The sequence below is a fragment of the Tamandua tetradactyla genome, chromosome 6 (assembly GCF_023851605.1).
Source record: "Tamandua tetradactyla isolate mTamTet1 chromosome 6, mTamTet1.pri, whole genome shotgun sequence".
NCBI classification, from domain to species: domain Eukaryota; kingdom Metazoa; phylum Chordata; class Mammalia; order Pilosa; family Myrmecophagidae; genus Tamandua; species Tamandua tetradactyla.
In genome coordinates, this window is record NC_135332.1 from 177,006,193 (window position 1) to 177,027,801 (window position 21,609).

The 21,609-nt window shown below is 49.9% G+C and overlaps 1 protein-coding gene across 1 annotated transcript in view; it reads left to right on the plus strand.

The window, feature by feature from the left end:
- Nucleotides 1-21,609, plus strand: part of TG (thyroglobulin) — a 234,772-nt gene that overhangs the window by 107,808 nt on the left and 105,355 nt on the right. Inside the window, exons 36-39 of the mRNA XM_077167733.1 lie at nt 13,261-13,395; nt 15,466-15,630; nt 17,910-18,129; nt 20,185-20,275. Coding sequence (XP_077023848.1) covers nt 13,261-13,395; nt 15,466-15,630; nt 17,910-18,129; nt 20,185-20,275 — 611 coding nt within the window. The remainder of the gene's footprint in view (nt 1-13,260; nt 13,396-15,465; nt 15,631-17,909; nt 18,130-20,184; nt 20,276-21,609) is intronic.

A 21,609-nucleotide genomic window follows, 5' to 3' on the forward strand; every position in this document is an offset into this window, starting at 1 on the left:
AGTCATTTTGACTACTGATTAAGAGTTGTCTTATATTGCAAGTGGCTAGTGTGACATAAAACTGCAAAAACGAAACAAAACAAAACAAAACATGATCCTTCCATCCTTCATTCATTTATTCTCCCCCATGGTTGAGACGCTGCTGCATTCCCTGGCCTCCTTGGAGGAGAAGAATTTGATTTAGCAGGGAAGCAGTCAACTTCCCTCCCCCATGTGCCATGTCCAGGAGGCGAGAGGGCCCTGCTCAGAATCCAGAAGCAGAGCTTCCATTTGGCTCGTGTGCCCAGGCCACAGGAGGGAGGTGGGGAGGAGGTTAGAGGGGATGGGGGAGGAGATGAGAGGGGATGGTGTTGCCCTCCGTGGCCAGGGGGTGGGGTGGCGCGCCCTCTCCTTGGGGAATTCAAGCAGGTTGGACATTCCCTGTGCGAGGGGTGGCTTCCGTTTCCTTTCAAGCGTTCTATTTTTATAATTCTGATTGCTTGGTTATGCTTCCGTTATTTTTTCCTGTATTCATGAAAGCTTACCCACAGACAGGTGGAAGGGGCTCGACAGCTGTCTGCAGAAACGGAAGCAGTAGAGCAGAGAGACCCTGGTCCCGGGCAGCTCTGGGTTTCAATTCCAGCTCTGTCCTGCTCTGTGTGGCCGCAGGTGCGCTCTGCCGCGCTGGGCCTCAGTGTCCTTAGGGTCGGACAGAGCAATTGGCTCCAGGCCCTGGCTGGCCCTTCCCTGGCTGGGGCCTTGGCTGTTGGTCAGCATTTGTGAGCCTTAGTGGGGTCCCCTAAAAATAGTAATGATAACACAGATAATACACGGCGTGATGCAGTAATTGTATCTCACAATGGGAATCAAAGTGTTTCATAAACTGGAAAGTGCTGCATAAAAGTGAGATATTAGGAAACTTACCTCCTTATTATTGCTTTCCTAATTCCTTAAGTGACTGATCAATTAATTGATTTATTCAATAATTATTTCTCAAGGTCTTAGGCATGTGAGTAATTAGAATGCTAATCATTATGGAGATGAAAAATAAAAGAATATAGTACCCCATTGCTTCTTAAAGAACTTAATTCAAATGCACATTTATTGGTTGGGACAATTCTCACAAAATACTTAGCCCAGTGTTTAGTGCATAGTGAACAGTTAGTGAGCACCAGTAATAACTTTATTACCACTTCTATTGTTATTATTTTTATTATTTGCATGCTGTTGTGAAATGTGCTGTAGAATCAATGAAAACTGAGGCAGAGTCTTTGATCTCAAGGAGGTTACAGTTTAACAGAGGGATAAGTAGATCGGTAAATTGCAATGCAGTACATTAGTGGAAGAATGGACATATTTAAAGGGTATATAGAGCAGAAAGATAATTTGGGAATGGGCCAAGGAGCAGGTCATAGAAGGCTTCCCAGAGGAAGTGACACCTGAGTTGGGCTTTGGAGGATAGATTCATCATGTAAATAAACTGCCTTTATTTTGTCAGTGGGTGCCAAACAGAGGGAAGTGTGAACAAAGTCATCCAACTACAGAGTGTTCGTAGACCACCAGACATGAGTTTGGGGTGACAGGAGGCAGAGTGGTGAGGCTGGAGAGTTGGTAAGACAGGTAGCTGCCAGATCACGAGGGATGCCGAATGCCAAGTTCTCAGAGAGAAAAGCAAATAGCCTGTGTTCACTCTGGGCGTAGTATCTACTTGCGATGGTAGAACCTGAAATTTAGATTTGCAGGGATGTTTACTGTTTCCTTCTATGGAGTCCTTTCTCAATGAATATTCGGTTCACGTGAACATCGGTATATGGAGTTTCAGATTGGGCATCCCGCAATGGTGGTGCCAGTCACCAAGACAGAGATTACAAGAGGGGGGCAGCTGGAGAGCGTGGGTGAGCAGGGGGACGGAGGTCCATATTCAGCGTTCAGCACGTTGAGTTTGGAGTGCCTGGGGCGCATCTTCACGGAGGTGTGTGCAAGCACTGAGTATCTGGGAACGGAGCCTGGGAGGAAGGTCTAGTCTGGAGATGTCTAATGATCATTGGTGTGTCAGTGGGATGTGAAGTCTTGGAGATAAGGTGATCACCCCGAGAAAGTTCATCAAGTGCAAATGGTAGAAGTCAAGGACAGGCTCTGAGGAGACAGACACAGTGTTTAAGGGGCGAGCAGAATAGAAGAAGCCAGAGGAGCAGCTAGAGAGGTGGTGGATACTCTAGGGGAGTGTGGGGTCGTGGAAGTCCAGGCAGGAGGAAGTGGTCAGTAATGACAAAGAAAACCAGGGTGCATGCATCCTATGCTTTAGTCACAAAAAGCCTTTGGAAATTTAGTAACATGATGAGGGAAGAAACTAAATAATAGTGATTTGAGAAAGTAGTAACCATAAACTTTTCCCAAGAATAGTGGCTATGAAAAGAAAGTGAGAATGAGATTGGCAGTTAAAAAGGGAATTGGAGGGTGGGCCACGGTGGCTCAGCAAGCAAGAATGCTTGCTTGCAATGCCAGAGGACCCGGGTTCGATTCCTGGTGCCTGCCCATGTAAAAAAAAAAAAAAGGGAATTGGAGAGCATTGGCTGGTAACCATTTTCAGGTCGTTGATTCTCATGATGATGCATTGAAAACACAAGCCCCACCATATGTATCACATTGTGCAGATTATTCCAGGGACTCTGGTTTAAGAAACCTTGGTCGACAGTGAGGTGCTATTTTGATCATAGGGAAACCTGAGTATGTTTTTATGCAAAGAGTGAAGTTCAGTGTCGAGGGATAGAGTGAAGGTATGGAGTGGTGGGAGTGATGGGTGGGTGCCTCTGAGGGGGAGCAGAGAGCAAGCCCTAGAGCTGCCCTTCCTCAGTATTAGGAGAATGAGGGACAGAGAGATGCGATGGTTTACAGAGGCTGCTGAAGGGAAAGAGGAAGTAGAAGAGATGCTGTCTGAGGGTCCCTCTTTTCTTGCTGAGGCGGGAGGTCAGGCACTGCTGTAAGGGCAAGGAGAAGTGCCGTGAGGCCGCGAGGAAGTAGCGAACCTTTGAAGTAGAGGCTGTAGAGCATGGAAGAGAGGGAGGCACCTGCAGAATCAGGCTGTGATGAGAGTTCATAGGAAGCGGAGGCACTGATGGTTGTAAAGGCACTAGTCTCTTGGACTGTGGGGTTTTTCTCTTGCCCTGCTCAGCAGTCCAAGGCAAGCTTCAGAGACAGCAAACTCATTGGACTAATCCAACTGGGAGGGAAGGGAGTTGAGGACATTGGCGAAAGGGAAGTTGAAATGATGGGGCGATGTTTGGTCCTGGTTGTATTATAAGCCTGTGAAGATGGGTGACATAGAGTGGTAAAGAGACTAGAAATCACAGTGAAGCTAAAGCGATGCTTCAGTGGGAGGGAAGTGTGAGAGTGCTGGAAAGAAAGAGGATTGTTGGACATACCAGCAAGTAGAGATTAGGAAAAATAAGATTTAAGCAGGATGGGGTGGTGATGGCACGACAGCGTTTAGGGTGTGGCTTGGAAGTACTTAGTCAGAGTGGAGTGGAATTCAAGGTCTCTGGGACTGAAGAGTTAAGGAGACTGGCGCAAGCATACTGAATGAGCCCCCCAGCTTCCCCAAAATGATGATGTCACCAGGGTTCCATCGGGTTGGGGTGGAGAGGAAAATTATGAACTGGCTGGAAAAGAATTAAGGAGTGTGGGGGGAAAGACAAGGTACCACAAGCTGAGAATGATGAGAACTAGAAGGTTCTACAGCCAGAAGCCAGGCCTGCCAGGACAGGGAATGGGGGTATTTTGGGACACAATAAGGATCCTTACTTCCAGGTCACAGTCAAAGGGGGAAGGACAAAAATGTTTTTAGGGTCAGCAGTGACACAATCTCCCAGAAATGGGAGTCCCAGGAAATAGGACAGAAAGCACAAAAGGCTAAAGGTGTGGAGAAGAGGTTAGACTTTCATTTGACTTATGTACCTGGAGGAAAATGTGTGGTTGCCAACTTTTCTTTCCACCAGGTAAGAATATTTAAGAAGCCCACTAAAATCTATTTTCACCATCATTTTACAAAAGAACTTTAACGTCCCTACTTGGGAAGTCACCATCAGAATGTCATATAATTGCAAAGATTTGGCTTCCTGATGGCATTATTCAGATGCCTCCTCATTCCTGGGAGAAGAACAAACGCTCCCGTCAATTCGCCTTGGAATTGTGGTTCCCAGAATGTAGACTCAGGCCCACTATGGCCTGTAATGATGGAACCCATGACCTTTACAGGAACTCTTGTCTTCTAGACCAGCACCCACGAATTATAGTCTGCAGCCTGTTTTCGTATAGCCCATGAGCTAAGAATGGTTTTTACATCTTTAAAGCATTGCCAAAAAAAAAAAAGAAAAGCAAAGCAAAGAAAAAGTCAATGCACCAGAGACCAAAGATGGTTGCAAAGCCTAAACATTTACTGTCTTGCTCCTTACAAGATAGTCCTCTGTCGTGGACTGAAGAGTTGTCATCTTCATCCTTCCTTCCAAGTCCCTGAAGCATCTGAGAGGTCTTTCCTGGTCCCCAGGGCACACGGCTGAGCTGTGCCCCTGTGTGACAACCTTGATGCAAAGGCATTTATTTCCAGGAAGGAGAGGGGGTGGCAAAGTAAGATCAATACCAGTAATGGTCACATTTTGGGTGAAAGTGCCCTATTTTGACAAAGGACAGCACTTGCACTGGAAAATACAGCAGGGTGGTAAAAATGCTTAGGCTTTGGAAACTGACTCACTGTGGGTTGAATCCTTAGCAAACATTACTGAGCAGTTCTCAGGCCTTGCTGCATTCAGCCTCCCTGTACCCTGAGCTCACTAAGACACACATCAGAGGGAGATGATGGCATCGGCGTGGCCACTGGGATAGCCAGCTGAAGTGACCACTCCGAGCTCCCCTCCTCTGCATGGAAGGCTGAAAAGATCAGAAGCAAACTGTGATCCTATTTGGAAAGTTCTGTTTGATGACTCAGATGATATGACTACCCTTGTTTGCAAACTGAAACAAAATAACAGTAATTGGGTACTGGAGAGGAAGTTACCCAAGTCCCAGAGCTGGTGCTAAGCAGAGTGGAGCCGCACGCACGCAGCCAGCCCCAGCGTGTGCTCAGCTTCCTAAGCTGTTCAAGCAAACTCCATCAACTGGATCAGGTTAAACAACGTGACCTTATTGGCTTATGGTTTTGAGGCTTAAAAAAAAAGCCCAAATCATGGCATCATCAAGCTGAAGCTTTCCGCCTAAAGAGGAGCTGCTGGTGATCCTTGGCCCTTAGCTTGTCACGTGGCAGATGGCGGCATCTCCTGTTCTCACTCTTCTCTTCTGGGTTCCATTGGTTTCAGCTCCCTGGCTGCTTCTCTCTCCTGTCTGAAGTGCATTTTCGTGTAAAGGGCTCCAGAAACGGGGCTGAGACCCACCCTGACTGACGTGGGTTACACCTTAACGGAAGTAGCCTCGTTAACAGGTCCTCCTAGTCATGGCTCCACACTCGCAGGGGTGGGTTAGGTTTAAGAACAAGTTCTTCTGGGATACACACAACCTCAGACCACCACAGCCCCCTCCACAGTGCGTGGCTACATCTTGGAGCAGGGGTGCTAGGACCCCCATACTGAGGGCCGTGTGTGGTTGAAATGTGGCTCACTGTGCCGTGTCTGGCAGAACATGCTTAATCATCGCCAACCATTTCAATACACAATATTTTAATTATCATTGTGGTTACCATTTCTTATGCCAGAGTGAAGATGGGCAGAGTAGACACTCTGAACTCATGAATGGGTGTGACTCACCATCCCTCCTGCTAAGCTCTGGAGATACAAGTAAAAGATGAAAGCACACTCACAGAGGAGCTGAAAAATAGGTGTTTGGCGGCCCAAGAGCAGTCAGTACATCTCTGGGCATTTGTCTTGTCTTATAAATGTTGAAGGAGGCAGAACACTGTGAGGCCACTCCCAGTGTAGTGAATTTCTCTCTCGGGAAATGCTAAACCAACAGGGAACTCTGGTCCCATTTTCACCTTTCAAATGATCACAAAATAACAAGGGAATCTTTTTTTCTTCTTCTTTTCTGCTCTCCAAAGAGAGCTTGGTTTTCCTGAGCATTAATACTGGCAAAACAGAAGTCCAGTGTAATGCAATTCTCACGTGAAAGACGTTCTCTGGTGAGAAGTGAGGATTTCTGTGAGTGTTGGTTCTCCCAGCCACTGCTGCACTGGAGCTTGTCCCTCCCTGAGCCTGTTGTGGGGTGGACTGTGATGGTCAAGTGCAGGTATCAACCTGGCCAAGTGATGATGCCCAGTTGTCTGGTCAGGCAAGCACTGGCCTGATCATTCCTGCAAGGACATTTCATGGCTGGTTGATTAGATCATCAGTCAGCTAATTGCGTCTGTGGCTGGTTACATCTGCCATCAACAAGGCGCGCCTCCCACACTGAGATAATCCAATCCGTGGGTGGCTTTTAAGGAGGAAGACAGACCTTCTCACTGCTTCTTCAGCCAGTGAGCCTCTCCGGTGGTTTGTCCAGACCCTTCCTCGGAGCCTCCAGCTTCACAGTCTGCCCTATGGATTCTGGACTCTTCCATTTCCGCACAGGCATGAGACACCTTTATGAAACTCATATTTACAGATCTCTCTTGTTGGTTCTGTTTCTCTAGAGAAGCCTGATTAACACAAGTGAGAGAAGCAGCACATCTGTTTTATTCTGCTTATCTTCGAGTTTATAGCAATTTGCTGGTTCCTGTAATGCTTTTCCTTCCTGAAAGGCTATAAAACTTCCATGTGTTACTTAAGCCAGCCCATTTGTGCATGGAAACCACCTCCTGTATTTCCTCGAGCTTTCTCTACATTCAGGACCAATCACTTTGATAAGCTCCAAGAAGCTGAAAGCAATTCTTTTGGGTTCAGATTGCAAGAAGAATAGCAAGAATTTTGTGTGCTTTTGAATGTCTTGGAGCTCACACTCATTATTATCTTTACTCTCAGTGATATTTATGAAAATCATATGATCTGATCTTCGCACTGAGATGAAAAAAAAGTGTCTGTGATTGTGTGAACATGTATTAGAACATGTTATTTGTCAGGCATATGCTACTGGTTTGATAGTTCTATACTTTGATCTAATTTAAAAACCTCTTAGGGCACTTTTCCCTCCCATATTTTTAATGAGAAACTTACCTTTGGTTAGTCAGTCAGTGAGCAGCAGTCTTTTCCTGACAGTGTTAACATATGTTTGCATTTATATGTGTTTTCTTTGGCAATTTTTACCATCAAAAAAACTACAAGCCTTGAAATAAAATATTTCCTCCTTTAACTGGTGTCTGGAAAGGAAAGAAGAAAAGAAAAAAGGAAGAGATGAAGGAAGGAAAGACAATTAAAAATGGATCTCTATATATAGATAGAAAATTTCAAATATACTCTAGTCTAGCAGAGTTTTTATTGAATGTAATCTAATTAAAATAAGAGCATACAATGCTTTCCAGAAAGAAATAGAAGGAGCTTTTGTCACCCAGGAGTCTGGCCTGGGTTTGGGTTGCACGCTGAGCTGCTCTGGAGTTGTGAGGGGCCCATACTGTCCCCCACCTTGTCATCCGCTTCTTCGCTGCCCACTCTGCCCCTTCCTCTTTGAGCCTTTCCCCTGCGCTGTCCGCACACCCCTTCACCAGCTCTGTGGTTTGCACTGAGAGTCAGATATAATGTCATCCAAGTGTGGACTTGCTGTCCTTTAGCTGTGTGGCCTTGGGCAATCACTGTCCCTCTCCGAGCCTCACTTTTCTGTGAAATAGGAATAATGCTGCTCATCTCAGCAGGGTATTGTGAAGACTGACGCAGACACCCTTCACATGAATTTTCGAGGACATGGCTGTGCCTGCCTGCTGGATGGCAGCACCTGCTGCTGGCACTGCCTGTCAGAGGGAAGGGGCTACATGACAGGGATGAGCCTCTTCCCCCCGGGACCCCGTTTCCCCTCTGCTAATGGCGAGTCCTGGCCACCTCCATCCGAGGGCACTATCTCCTCTCAGGTCTTCAGCCCTCTTGACAATCTGTTTCAGATTTAGGTTGTTTTTTAGCACGAAAGGGTGGGCCGTGCTCACTCGCCTGCATGCGACCGGGTGGGGGTGGGAGGAGCCCATGCCTTGGTCGGGACGTGGGGGGTGCTTGCGGCGGTGGCCCTTGGTCCAGTGCAGTTGGAGGGCGCAGAGCCCAGTGTCTGCACCGCGCTGGCAGGTCCGAAACTGGCTCTGCTGCGTCACTTTCTGAGTGTCGCGGTGACCTCTCCTCCCTGTGCCTCCGCGTCCTCATGTGCTGGGGGCAGGTCAGTAACTCACATCCCGCAGAAAGTGGTGGGCATCCTAGCTGGTGTGTGGGCACGAGTGGGAGCTGGGAGGCCGTGGACACCAGGTGACGGATGATGGGAGTGTCGTGCACAGGTGGCTTAGTGGTAGAATGTTCGCCTTCCATGTGGGAGAGCCGGGTTCAATTCCCGGACCGTGCACCCCCTCCCCAGCCCGCAAAAAGTGGAGCGGGTGAGATGGGACTCTAGCCTTCAGCAGAGCCTCGGAGCACCCAGAGGATGCTAAGCCCTGAGTGAGCGGCGTGATCAGCTTTGGAGTTTCCGATGGTCACCCTGCTGGAGCGTGAGGAGGCCCTGAAATGGGGCAGGGCTGGCGATGGAGTGGCCCGGCTCGGGTCCCCAGTGGTAACTCAGGTGACACTGATGAGGTCAGAACCCAATGGAAAAGAAAGGAGCTGAGAAGGCAGAAGTGACAGGAGGAGGTGGGGGTATCTCCACCGTGCCTGCTGTCTCCGGCTGCCACTCTCTCCTGGCTGCCCAGGAGCCAGTCCTTGATTCCACCCAGTGCTCCTCCTGGCTGGCCACCCCCCACAGCAGCCCACACCCCCTCGGTGGCCTCACAAACCCTGACCTAAAAAGAGTATCGGACCACCCTTGGGCTTGCCCTGTGAGCTGTGGTCCCACAGCCTCGGCAGCACCCTCCTGCCGTCACCCCCCAAACCTTACAGTGCCCCTGCGGCCTGAGTGTCCCCTGACAGAACGGAGTCCATGGGATGTGGCAGCAAGTCTGCGACGATTCCAAGAAACAGTGACTTGGACATGGCCTAGTGCCAAGGAAGGCCCCTGTCCTGCCCGCAGCGAGAGGGTGTCCTTTCAACAGCCCCCCATACCAACCAGGACTCCAGCAGGTTCCTGCTGCAGGGGGATCGGGCACGGCGGGGCCACCTGGCTGCATGTGAGACTCACCTGCACAGTTAGGACCCCAGTCCCAGGCCCCCCGCCGCCAACCATGTGAGTGTTTCTGGAGGAGACACTGGGGCACTGGGGTCCTTAAATTGTTCCCGATGATGCAGTTTGTAGTCAGGGATGAAAACCAGTGACCTACTTAGACATCTACTGGGGTCTTTTAAGCAGAGTTCTTTATGTCTTTTGTATTATTTCTTTTGAAAAGGCTCATCATGCAGCAGGTAAGTGAGATAAACAGTGCAAGTGAATGTAGGGTTAAGGAAAAAAGAATTAAGCTCTCCCTCCCCCAGGCCTCAGATTTTCTTCTCTGGAGCTGTGGTTTCTGGTGGACACCCCCTGATCCTGGGGGCTGTTGAAGTCTTCCCTGTCCCCAACTCCCCAGGGGCACCTGAGGGTGGGCGGTGGGGGTGAAAGATGTCAGAGCCTGTGGGGTTTTGGGCACAGAGCACCCTAGTTTACATGATTTCATCTGAGCCAAAGGTTTCTAAGCTAAAGAAAAATGTAAACCCTTGAAATGCAGATTTCAAATGTATTGTCATTTCTGAAAGTTATTACGACTCAGCATCGGTTCTCTTGAGGAAGCTGAGACCGGGCAGCATGTCAACGGGGCACAGTGTCCACTGTGGGGCTAGGTGGTTGCTCATGGCCAAGGAGGCACTGCTGAGAAGTCTGTACATCCCCAGCTGGCTCTCAGAAATCCATGACATGCACCTGGGAGTCCAGTCATCAGCTTCTGCTCCATGACAGTGGTTGGCTGGCGGGGTCGTGCAGGCAGGGGGTACAGGTGGGACATGGCCGTTCTCTGCTCCAGGCCTCAGCGTGCTGACAGCTGAGCTGGCTCTCATTTTGGAGGTGAAAGTCTCCCTTCTATTATACTGCTTTCCCCCAGACATCCACTTAAACACAGAGTATGACCACAGCTTCCATTTTAAGACCATAATTGGCACGTTCAGCCCAGAACCCCCATCATAACCCCTTTCTAAAATTGCAGTATACTTACCATCTAAAAGTATGCATCTTGACTTAGTCAGATTGCAAAAATGCCCCTTTAATTGCCTGTGAAAATAGCAACTTTTTGCTTAGCTGATGAAAGCCCAGTGTCTCTTGCAGCAAAACCAAGTCCCAAGTTCAGAAAGGTGTGATTGTCGGCCGAGGGCGGTTGCTGGGCCCAGAGCTTGGTGGCCTGGCTTCCTGGGGCTGAGCCCATGTGGAATCTGGCTGTGTTCATTATGTCGTGTTTCTGGGTAAACCTTTTTTTTTTCCTTAAAAAATAAAATAGTGTTGTGTGATTTTGCCATTTTATTTACCATTTTAAGTTTAGTGACCTCCCCAGTGATCTGGGTATCAAAGATAGGTTTGAGGTAAAGATTACAGGCTTCCCCATATAGCTGATAAGGTCGTGTTATAAAAGACAAAGACCTTTTCATACCTGGGGTATTTTTCTGGAAAGTGTGCTCAGCTATGTAGGAAAACTCCCAGGTGACTTAAAGCCAAGAGGCCTCACTCTGCTCGGGGTTTGTTTACCTCCAAGCTCAGTGTTCTCAGGAAAGTAGCACAGCCTCTCTGAGTTTCTGACTCCTCATTTGTGAAGGACACATGAGAACCTCTGACCTACCTCTCGGATGAGGTGCAGCCGGGAACAAATGTGACACTGATGTGATATGCTTTGAAAAACTGTGAAGTGTGGCACCTAAGGTTGCTGCAGAGTTTTGCTAGCACAGGGCAAATGTTCACAAGTGTTTATTAAAACGACAAATTACTGGGATCATCTGAAAAAATAAAAGACCAAAGCAAATGAATGAATGAATGAGTGAAGGAAGGAAGGAAGGAATGGATTTTCTCCATTTCGATGTACCCACTGAACAACTCCCTACAGTGTCTTAGAATCAGCACTCCCAAATGATGGTGGAGGCCTGTGTCGGGAGACATCCGTTTGCACCCTTCAGTGTTATTTGTGAGCAATGTAATACCTCATGGGCCTGGGCCTTCAGTCCTGTCTCCCAGTGGAACTTTTACCCACTCTCCGGTGTCACCTCTGTGCTCACAGGCACACACAGCCAGGCTCTGGCTGTGATGCACAGAGCTTTTGCACCAAGTGTGACATGAGCTGGCAGATGTGTCCACCTGTTCCCAAGCCTTCTCCTCTGCCTGCTACATCCTTAGCTCCCTCTGTCTTGCCGGGGCAGCCATGTCCTTGGTCATGTGTTTTGGGAGGCAGCACGGCAGAAGCCCAGGTTCTGCGGTTGGAAACGCCTAGTTTCAAACTTGATCCCCCATTGACCTCGGACACTCTTGGCAAGCCATTTTAACTCCTCGGAGACTCATCATCTTCATCTTTAAAAGAGGGTGCTTTAAGATGCCACCATGTGCCTTGCCATGTGGCAGAGGGGCCAAGGATTACAAGCAGCTAGTCTTTAGAAAGAAAGCATCACCTTGATGAATCCTTGATCTGCACATCTCCCTGAATGCTAACCATAAGCAAATAAATTCCCATCATTTAAGCCAAACCATTTGATGGTATTTGCTTAGAGCAGCGTAGGAAACTAAAACAACATGGTACTGGATGGGATCTAAGAACAGAGGAGAAAAAGTTTAAAAGAATATTATTGGGACATGAGTAAAAATCACAATTTGTTAAGATTTATATTGATGTTAAATTTCTTTGACTTAATAACTGCACTTAAGGTGATTACATCAGTGAGTAACTTTGTTCGTAGGAAATGTACATGGGAAGTATTGTGGGTTCAAGGAGTATGATGTGTGCAATCTGCTCTCCAGTGTTCAGCAAATAGACAGAGAAAGAGAAAGTGAGAGTGAGAGAGAGAAATGGATGACAATAAGTCAAATTTGTAACATGTTAAAATTGGTAGACCTGGGTATCTGGGGGTCTATTGGAGTTCTTCTATATGGGGTTTGTATTATTTTTTGATACTGTCCTATAAATTTGAAATTATTTCAAAATAAAAAGTTTTTTTTTTTTAAGATAGAGTAGTAAATGTTTGAAAACCTTGGATCTGTTAAATTTTTTAAATGTAAATCAAAGGCATGACATTCATTCTTTAAGACAAGTTGCTTAAGATGGGATCTTTTAATAAAAATGTCTCTTCAAATTTTGACTTTAAAAAAAAAAAAAAAAAAGAGGGTGCTTTAGAGGGGATTTCCCAGGAAATGGCCTCTGAGGTGGAGAGCTACATGCCCGAATTTAATGTAGAGTGCTCTCAGAACACCCTGTAAGAAAGGGGGTGGATTTGTTAGAGGGGCAGGTAGAATTCTGCTGCAATTGCAACAATGGCCCCAACTCCTGCTGTGGGCTCTGAACCCAACCTGTCCTGCAGTGGGCCCTGAAGCTGGGCTGGCCCTTCAGCATTTTCGCATCTTAAGGCGAGGATCCTGAGCCTTTGTAAACCCACAGGAACTAAATTTTCATGTGGATGGTCCCAGGGAGGCCACTCTCTTAGACCAAGGGCAGGTCCTAGAGAAGGACTCAGCTGTGAGCCACCAGCTGCCAACCTCCCAACAGTTTAGGAAATGAGAGCCTCAATCCATCAGGGGGCCTGGGCAGCACACCACAGGATCCACCACAGAGGGCAGTGGGCGTTTCTCCCGCATTAAGCAGGGGGAGGAGTAAATGATACAGTGCCTGTGAAGACCTAAGGACAATACCATATAATAAGTATGGATAAATGTTATAATTATTATCTAGTATACTTCTAATTATTGCATTATAACAACTGTATAGCAATGATTTTCTTGTCTTGGCTTTTTCCCCTTGTTATTGCCATTATTATTATTATTTTTGACCTTCGTTTCATTAGGCCTGAGCCCAAGGCCTGAGTCGTAAGAAACTCTTAGTGAATGGTTGTAGGATGGAGAGATAGACAAAGCAATAACGGCAGGTCACGTGAGCATGGAGACCCCAAGGAGGACGCTCCTGACGCTGCCTTTGGGGACGCTGGGCAATGCTCAGCTTCATTATATACCATGTGGCATCGATGTGTGACTGTCCCCTCCTTTCTTCCCTAGTCACTCTGGACTCATGGCAGTCTCTGACCCCCTCTTCCGTCATCATTGATCCAACCATCAGGAACTTTGACATTGCCCATATCAGCACTGCTGCTGCCAGCAACTTCTCTGATGCCCGAGACTTCTGCTTGTTGGGTAAGGAGAGTTTCTAACCCCAGAAAGGGTGATTGACGGAGACAAGACCTCACACAAGATTCTGACACATGACAGCCCAAGGTCACCTGGGGTGCCTGGCTGGAAGGACTTAACCTGGAGAAAGGCCCTGGGTGGGATCTTCTCTACAGTCTCCTCATACCCCTGCAGGGTTGGCCCAGAGTCAAGTTCTCCAAGGGGCAGAGCCAGCCAGCAAAGGAGAAGACATTAAACCAGGGCAGAGGAAGACCAGGAAATATCTAGGATGTGGGTTTGAGGCAGAGGAGACGCGTGGGGGCATGAGGGCTGTCTTCAGAGAACGGTGGGCCATTGTGGTGAGGAGGAAGTGCACTTGTTTTGGCCAGGCTTATGGTACAAAGCTCATGGTACATAGAAGAACTTTCTAATAGGCAAAGCTGTCCAGAGATGTATATTGCCCTTCTAGTCACTATCAATATTTAAACAAATGCTAGGTGTTTGCTAAGGCTGCCGGAATCCAATATAGCAGAAATAGGATGACTTTTAAAATGGAAATTTATTAAGTTGCAAGTTTACAGTTCTAAGGCTGTGAAAATGTCCAAATTAAGGTACCAGCAAGAGGTTGCCTTTACTCAAAAAAGGTTGATGCTGTTGGGAACCCCTGGGAAGGCACTTGGTTGGCATCTGCTGGGATCTCTGGCTTCTGGACAACTCTGTAAGCTGGGAAGGCACATGGCTATGTCTGCTAGCTTTCTCTCCCGGCTTCTTATTTCATGAGGTTTTCCTGGGGGCATTTTTTCCTTCTTCATCTCCAAAGGTCCCTGGCTGTGTGGGATCTGAAGCTTTTTCCAAGATGGTTCCCTGTTAAAGCGACACTCCTTGAATTGGTAGAGACACATCTCCATGGAAACCACCTAGTCAACAGGTCCTGCCCATAATTGGGTGGGCCACATCTCCATGGAAACAATTTAATAAAAAAGATTCCACCCAGCGTTATTGAAAAAGGATTAAAGAACATGGCTTTTCTAGGGTACACAACAGTTTCAAGTCGACACACTAGGTGACACTTAATTGGAGTGCTCCGCAGACTTCTAGCCTGTGAGGGCTGATCTAGTCACATTTACAGTCCTCCAATCCTGAGACTCCATAAATCTCTTCCTCCACAAGCTTGAGTAACAGCGTGCATAAATCCATGTGTATCATTAAAACAAGGCCACTGTGTACACATGTACTGGTTTTTCACTGTGCAACTCATGATGGCCCCTATTCACAGAATAGGGGCGTCTGGGAGTGCGCACTTGCCCAATCAAATGCAGCAGCACTACTTTCAGACCTGTTCTAAGACTGAATACCTGGAATGCTGTGAGTGGCTTAAAGTGTCTGGTGTAGCATCTGGCACACATGGGAAAGGTCATGACCCCTGTTGAATTGGTGGGGAGGGATGAGGGAGGGGAGATGAGGCTGACAAGGAAGGCATGGCCGAGAACACAGAGGGCCTTAAGTGGTAACTGGGTCCCAAAAGCAGTGTGGAGCCATGGGATATTTACAGTAAAGGAATGACAAAGGCACAATATGAATTAAATAATCAAAAACCTAACTGGCATGTGGAGAATAAATTGAGGGGAAGATTAAGTTCCTGTCACCACCATTTTATCCCAGTCCCTGGAACAATATGTTGGACATGTAGTAGGAACTCAAGTCAATATGGGAGTGATTGCATGAATGAATGAATAGATAGATAGAAGAATGGATGCATGGATAGATGGATGGATGCATGCATAGATGGACAGATGGATGGATACATGCATGGATGGACAGATGGATGAATGCATGCCTGGATGGAGGCATGGTTGGATGGATGCATAGATGAAGGGATGGATGCACTGTGGGATGGATGAATGGAGTCATGGGTGGATAAATGAAAGGATGGATACATTGGTGAATGGATGCATGCATGATGGGTAGATGGACAGATGGATGCATAGATGCATGCATGGGTAGAAGGATGCGTGGATGGACCAATGGACACATGGATTTTTGGCCAGAGTAATGTCTCTGAGGTCCAGGCCTCCCTCTTCTCCGTCCTCTCCTCAGAGTGTTCCCGTCACCAGACCTGCCTTATCACCACCCTGCAGACCCGACCAGGGGCTGTGAGGTGCATGTTTTATCCTGATACCCAGAGCTGCACACACAGCCTGCAGGCCCAGAGCTGCCGACTGCTGCTCCGTGAGGAGGCCACCCACGTCTACTGGAAACAGAGTAAGCCCGGGCCTGGGCCCTTGAAACCACTCTTGGGGGCCTCTGAAGGGAAGGTTTAATACCACTGTTGGTGGAAGAACAGGCCTGTGTTCCTTAGAATCCTTTAGCTTTTGTATTTTTCTGCCTTTACCCCCCCTTCAGAAGATTCTGCATCCATGAAATGTGGCTGTGTCCTGAGTAGCAAAAGAACCAACAGCAGAAGTTTCTGCTACTTTAGCAGCTGCACTCCTAATGCTTGCCTGAGCCCCTGTGATTTACACTTGAAACAGGAAACCTTGTGAGAAGGAACAGGGGGGTTGAGATCAGTCATGATTTGTGATTGCGGCCAGATTAAAATGCAGCAACTATTTCTTTCCATTCTGAGTTTCCACTTGGGTTCTAATTCATGATCAGTGCTTTTGCAACAAGAGAAGGTTTTTGGTTTTTTTTTTTCCTTCTTTCTTTTCTTCTTCCTTTCCTCTCACCGTCTCTCCTCCTTTCTTCCTTTCTCTGATTCATTCGTTCATTCAACTAGCTCAGCTAGCGTTGAGCTCCTGTCATGTGCCAAGCACTGGCCTTACTGCAGTAGACAAGATGCATAGATGTTAGTCTTAGGGAGGGACAGAGAATAAACCCAGATGATCATCAAATTGTGATTACTGAATATTTGGGGCTCAACACAAGTCTTATTTTCTTGACACACCAGGTCGGTATCAGTAAGACTCCGCTTTGGAAGGAGAGGGAAGGGCTTGTCCGTTTGTGGGCGTTCACTGTGCTGGGAGCGGCTCACGCCTCACGTTAGTTGTCCCGTCTCCTTAGCGTTTGGCCTGGTTATGCTTCCTGCTTTGCAGAGGGGACGCTGAGGCTCAGAAAGAGCGCACTGCTCCCCAGGAAGTAGCTGGATGAAACCTAGGACACGGGTCTGCTGGACTGCCCAGTGCGTCTACTGCTTCCTCCCTGCCCGGCTGACCCTCAGTGGGCCTGGAAGCCATGAGAGGAAATTACCCCAGGGTTTCTCAGCCTGGGCTCTAGTGACATTTTAGGCCAGATACATGTTTGCTTTGGGGGCTGTCCTGCCCATTGCAGGAAGCTGAGCTGCCTCAGCTGGCAGTGCCCCAAGTAGGTTCTGATAACCCCAAGTGTCCCCCAGGGCCAAAGCACTTCTAGTTGAGAACCACATATTATACCCAGTTCTTGAGGAATCAGTGGATTTCTGCCTGTCTGCCTCCCTTCCCCATCTGTCTGTTTAGTCATTTCTCTCTCTCTCTCTCTCTCTATATATATATATATACATGTACATAGATACATTTTCTCTTTAATAGAAGTTGCTGCAGAGGAAGCAGCAAGGCTTTGTCTCTCAATCAGCCAAGAGGGCAGCTGGGCAGACCAAACATACCTGTTAGTAATCATGAAAGAGAGACTCCCCCCACCCCCACATACACACAAGTTTACCTAAAGGCGTCTTTATTTTGTCCTTTGTGCAAAGCCCTAAGTCCTGTAGGGAATCAGACACAGGCCTGTCTCAAATCCCTGGAAACAGACCTGGCCCAGAGCTGGGGTCCAACAAATGTTCATTGAAAGAAAAAGTAGTTGAGGAGCTGAGATAAGTCTGCAGAGAAACTGCTATCTGTATAGCGTACGAGGAGGGGGTTGGACAGGGTGTTGAGAGCACAGGGCAGGGAAGCAGGTGGTGGCAGCCTTGAGCTTGTCCACCAGGTGGGCTCAGGCATGAATCACTGGGAGCGAGGACATCGTGGGCACAGGCAGCAGAGACCCAGGGAGGGGCAAAGTCCTGAAAGTTCAGCTGGCTTTCGAGTTAAAAGGGGCAGCTTTGGGTGTGACACTCAGCCCCTAACCCTAACTCCTCATCTATGCATTGTGAACAGGTGCCCATAGACCCTTAGCTGCAATTCTGAAGCCCATATGGTGGCCAAAGTCCAACAGTTCTGAACAGTGAGGCGCAGATGGCCCCAGGGTTGAGTTAGGGGACTGTGCATCTGAGCTAGCATCCTCCTTGCCGGCTGATGGGTTAGAGGCCACCAGCTAAGACCCAGAGAGGGGAACAGTGCAATGCTTTGCATGTATGTTCTGTTGAATAAGGGGTAGCTGTCTTTCCTGTTTGTTTATTCACATTGAAAACTAACTTGACTAGACTTAAGCTATGGGGATTGGAATGAATTACTAACATTTTCAAAGTGCACAAAGCTGTGATTTAAGTTTTTAAGCATATTCAGAGCACCCATGAGTAGAGCACACATTGGTACCTCTCTGTCCTTCCACCTGCACTTCCCTCCCGACAGGCACCCCTCTGCTCAGCTTTGAGGCATCTGCTCCTTCTGTGTCCATTGCCACCCACGGCCGGCTGCTGGGCAGAGCTCAAGCCATCCAGGTGGGCACTGTGTGGAAGCAAGTCGACCAGTTCCTAGGAGTTCCGTATGCTGCCCCACCACTGGCTGAGGGTCGCTTCCGGGCGCCAGAGCCCGCGAACTGGACAGGCTCCTGGGATGCCACCAAGCCACGGTATGGGGCAGTGGGGTGCATTGGGTCACTGCCTAGGGAAGCCATCTCCCAGTCCATCAGCGTGCCTGACAGTCACAGCAAAGCAGTGCATTCTGGGTGACGTGGTGAGGTCAGGCGGCGAATTAACTGAGCACGACGTGCCTGGAGTGTCAGCCACTTAGCACTCTCTTGGAAACCCCTCTGGTGATGGAGAGGTCCATGTGCTCCAGGGACTCAGGGCGCAGGCTGACGGGGGCCCTTCTTCTTCACTGTGAGCCTTCCATCGTCCCCCGGACTTGGACCCAGGAAGCGAGATGGGAAGCATCTGCAGGAAGGTTTCCATGGGCCACGCATGAGGAAAGGGCAAACATTGCCTGCACCCACAGCAGTTCAGCCAGAACTCAGTCTTTTGAGAAAGACAGCCCAGAAGATAAAGCAAATGAGCCGACGAAAAAATTTTAAGAGAAAATTTTTTTCAATAGTGACACTGACAATGTTAAATTTTTGCCTGAGCCCTGCCATCTTGGAAAGCAGCAAATTTAAAAAATCTTCCTACACTCTAAGTTGCTGAACATGGCTACTGCAAAGGACCCCCCCCCCCATCATGTGGCTCAGATGCGGCTCGCAGATGCCCCTTGTTTCCCTGTGGCGAGGCCGGTGCTGGCCCTCTGCGTTCCCATTTCTTGCCTCATAAGTATCAGCTGAACTGCTTGTCTTCACTGAGCAATCCAAACAGAACACCTGCTCACCAATGGTTGACCAAAGGACCTCTCTCCTTACCCCAGCTCCCTGAACTTTAAGGGCATTTCCCAGAAAATAGGCTGCTGAAGCACAGAACATTTTAGATCTACCATCTCATGACGCCAATCTTCCTTCCCACTTCCCTACACTGGGGTTCTGACTTCTCCGCAGAAGAAACCCCTTTCCGCCTAGTGCTTGAGAGACATCCACACCTCGTGGTCAGCATGTTTCCCCCCGTTGCTATAGCCCCTCCCTCTGATGTGATCGCCCCTCTCCCCGGTTACAATCATCTTTCCAAGAGCCTCTCCTGACCAAGTCCAAATTTGTCTTTTATTTGACACATTATTAAAAAGAGCTTTTGAGAGATTTTTTAAAAAGCGTTCAGTTTTTCCCATCCCCTCCCCTGCACACACCACTTTAAACAGCTGACGCATTGGAAAGCACTTTTGTGGTTTTTGTTATTACAGCATGTTTGAAGTACCACGGAAGAGAGCCCCCGTTTGAACCTACCCCTGCCCCCAGCTCTTCCCCTCCCACAGGCCTCCCTCTGCTTCATCCCGAGCAGCTGCAGGCTGTGTCCACTGGTCGGATGCTGGGCTGGTCCACAGGCCTACGGCCACATAAAGAATGATGAGCTCCGAGGCTCTTAAAATACTTCAGGCAAGGGCTGATGAACGCTTGAGCTAAGTCCGTGGTTGTAGGAATGCAGAAAGGTGTGCATTTAAGACCGCACCACCACTGGGAAACAAAAGGCACATATGTTCTCTGATTAGGGTGTTTGCCGCGTTGGGATGTGCCCATTTCACAGATGAGGCAATTGACTCACACGGACCTTGAGTGGTGAGTGGTAGGAGAGTGGGTTCAGTGGACCTCAGGGCTAAGGAGCCTGGTGCTGCCTGCGAGTGCACTGGGGGACAGTCACCATCCGTTAGGCCCAGTCCCAGGCGGGCTGTCGGGCTCTACAGGAAGGTGCCCAGACTGGCCCCCTGCATCCATACAGGGCAGTGGGCAGGTCAGGTGGCCCACCCAGCGCGAGGCCTGGGCCCCTGGGAGGCAGCGAGGAAGGATGGCCCTCAGGGCAAGGGCCAGAGCAGCCTCCCTCACCAGGCTCCTTCTCGGACCACAGCTCAGCCCTCCTCCCCAGGTGGCCCGCGGTTGCTCAGGGACAGTCCTGTCCAGGCTCCGGCCAGAGGGAGGATGAGCCCAGCTTTTCCTCGCATTCTCTTGCCCCTTGTTCTGCAGAGCTGGGGAGACCCAGGCCTGGGGGTGGGGGAGCGGGTGGACGGCACGTCCCTCGGGCTGTGCCTCTGGGAGTCACGCGGTCCCTGCCTGCAGGGCCAGCTGCTGGTCGCCAGGCGGGTCGCCCGCGCCCCCCGGAGTCAGTGAAGACTGCCTGCATCTCAGCGTGTTCGTCCCTCACAGCCCGGTGAGTGTGACCGCCCTTGCTTCCTTGGCCCGGGACCTGCCCCTGAGGAAATCTGCCTTCCTCACGGCTGCCGGCGCCCCAGCTCCTGGGTGCCCCCGAGGCTGTGCCTCGTACTGCCCCCGCCAGCTCACTGCTTCGTGAGGCTTGGCCTGTGGAGGGGAGGCAGAGCTGCCCCTGGCTCCCCCAGCCTGTGTGCCCGCGCCCCTGGCACCCCCTGCCCTGCACAGCGGATGGCCACCTCATCAGTCTTAGGCAGATGCCCGTCAGGACGACCAGGGCCCGGCCACCATCCCAGGTGCTGAGGGCACAGTGGGACCCAAACAAGGCCGCTGCCCTCCGGGGTCCACACTTTAGAGGGAGGGGCAGGCAGGAGGCAGATCAGCATCCATGGCTACCTGTTTGCGGTGAGTGGGCTGTGCAGGCACCGCGGGAGGCGGGTGGGCCCAGCCGGGACTGGGGGCTCCGAGGGGGGCCGGCCTGGCCCAGCGCCCCAGGGCTGCTCTCTGGCTGCAGCGTTCACTTAATTACCTGGGTGCTGTGAGGAGGGGGAGGCCAGGCCCATCCCTGAGCACCCGACAGCCCACGGCCTATGAAACCGAGGCTGCCCGAGCTGGCCTTCTCCTGCGGCCACGAGCAAGGCCTCATGCCGAAAGAACCAGCCACCCCACCAAGGGCGCCGCCTCAGAGAGGGAGAGTCACCCAGGAAGAGTCGGTCCAGGACACTGTGCTGGGAGGGGCCCCGGGGGGATGCTGCGGGCCCCGGGTCTCTGTGGATTTTAGCCAGCAGTATCACTGCTGGGAGACTCCGACTCCCACCTGCGATGAGGCGACAGCTCCCGTGAGACATTCTGGGGAGAGCACCCTGCACCCAGGGGGGCCTGGGCAGGGGTGGGTGGAGGGGAGCCAGCTGTACAGAGGGGAGCAGTTGTGGTCAGGGGCCCTGGATCGGGCACAGGTGTGGCCTGGGGGCCTGGACGGGGGCATCACATCTCCATGTGGGCATGTTCTGATGGAGGGTTTGGCTGGCAGGGTGGCTGAGCGTGTGGCCTCCCAGTCATGTCGTCTCCCTCAGCCCTAGTGCTCTGGCCTCCTGGCCATGGGACCAGGACCAGCCATCCAGCCTGTCCAAGCCTCTGCTTCCCCCTGTGTGATGGGAATTCTAATAATAGACCTACTGCCTAGAACTGCCTGGGACCAAATGGGTGACACAGGGGCTGGCCCTGGGCAAGGGCTTAAAACTGGAAACTGTGACCATGACGGGTGTCAGCCAGAGGGGCTGACCAGTGGAAGCACCGAAGCTCCAGAAGGCAATGGAACCGAGGGCCAGAACGGGG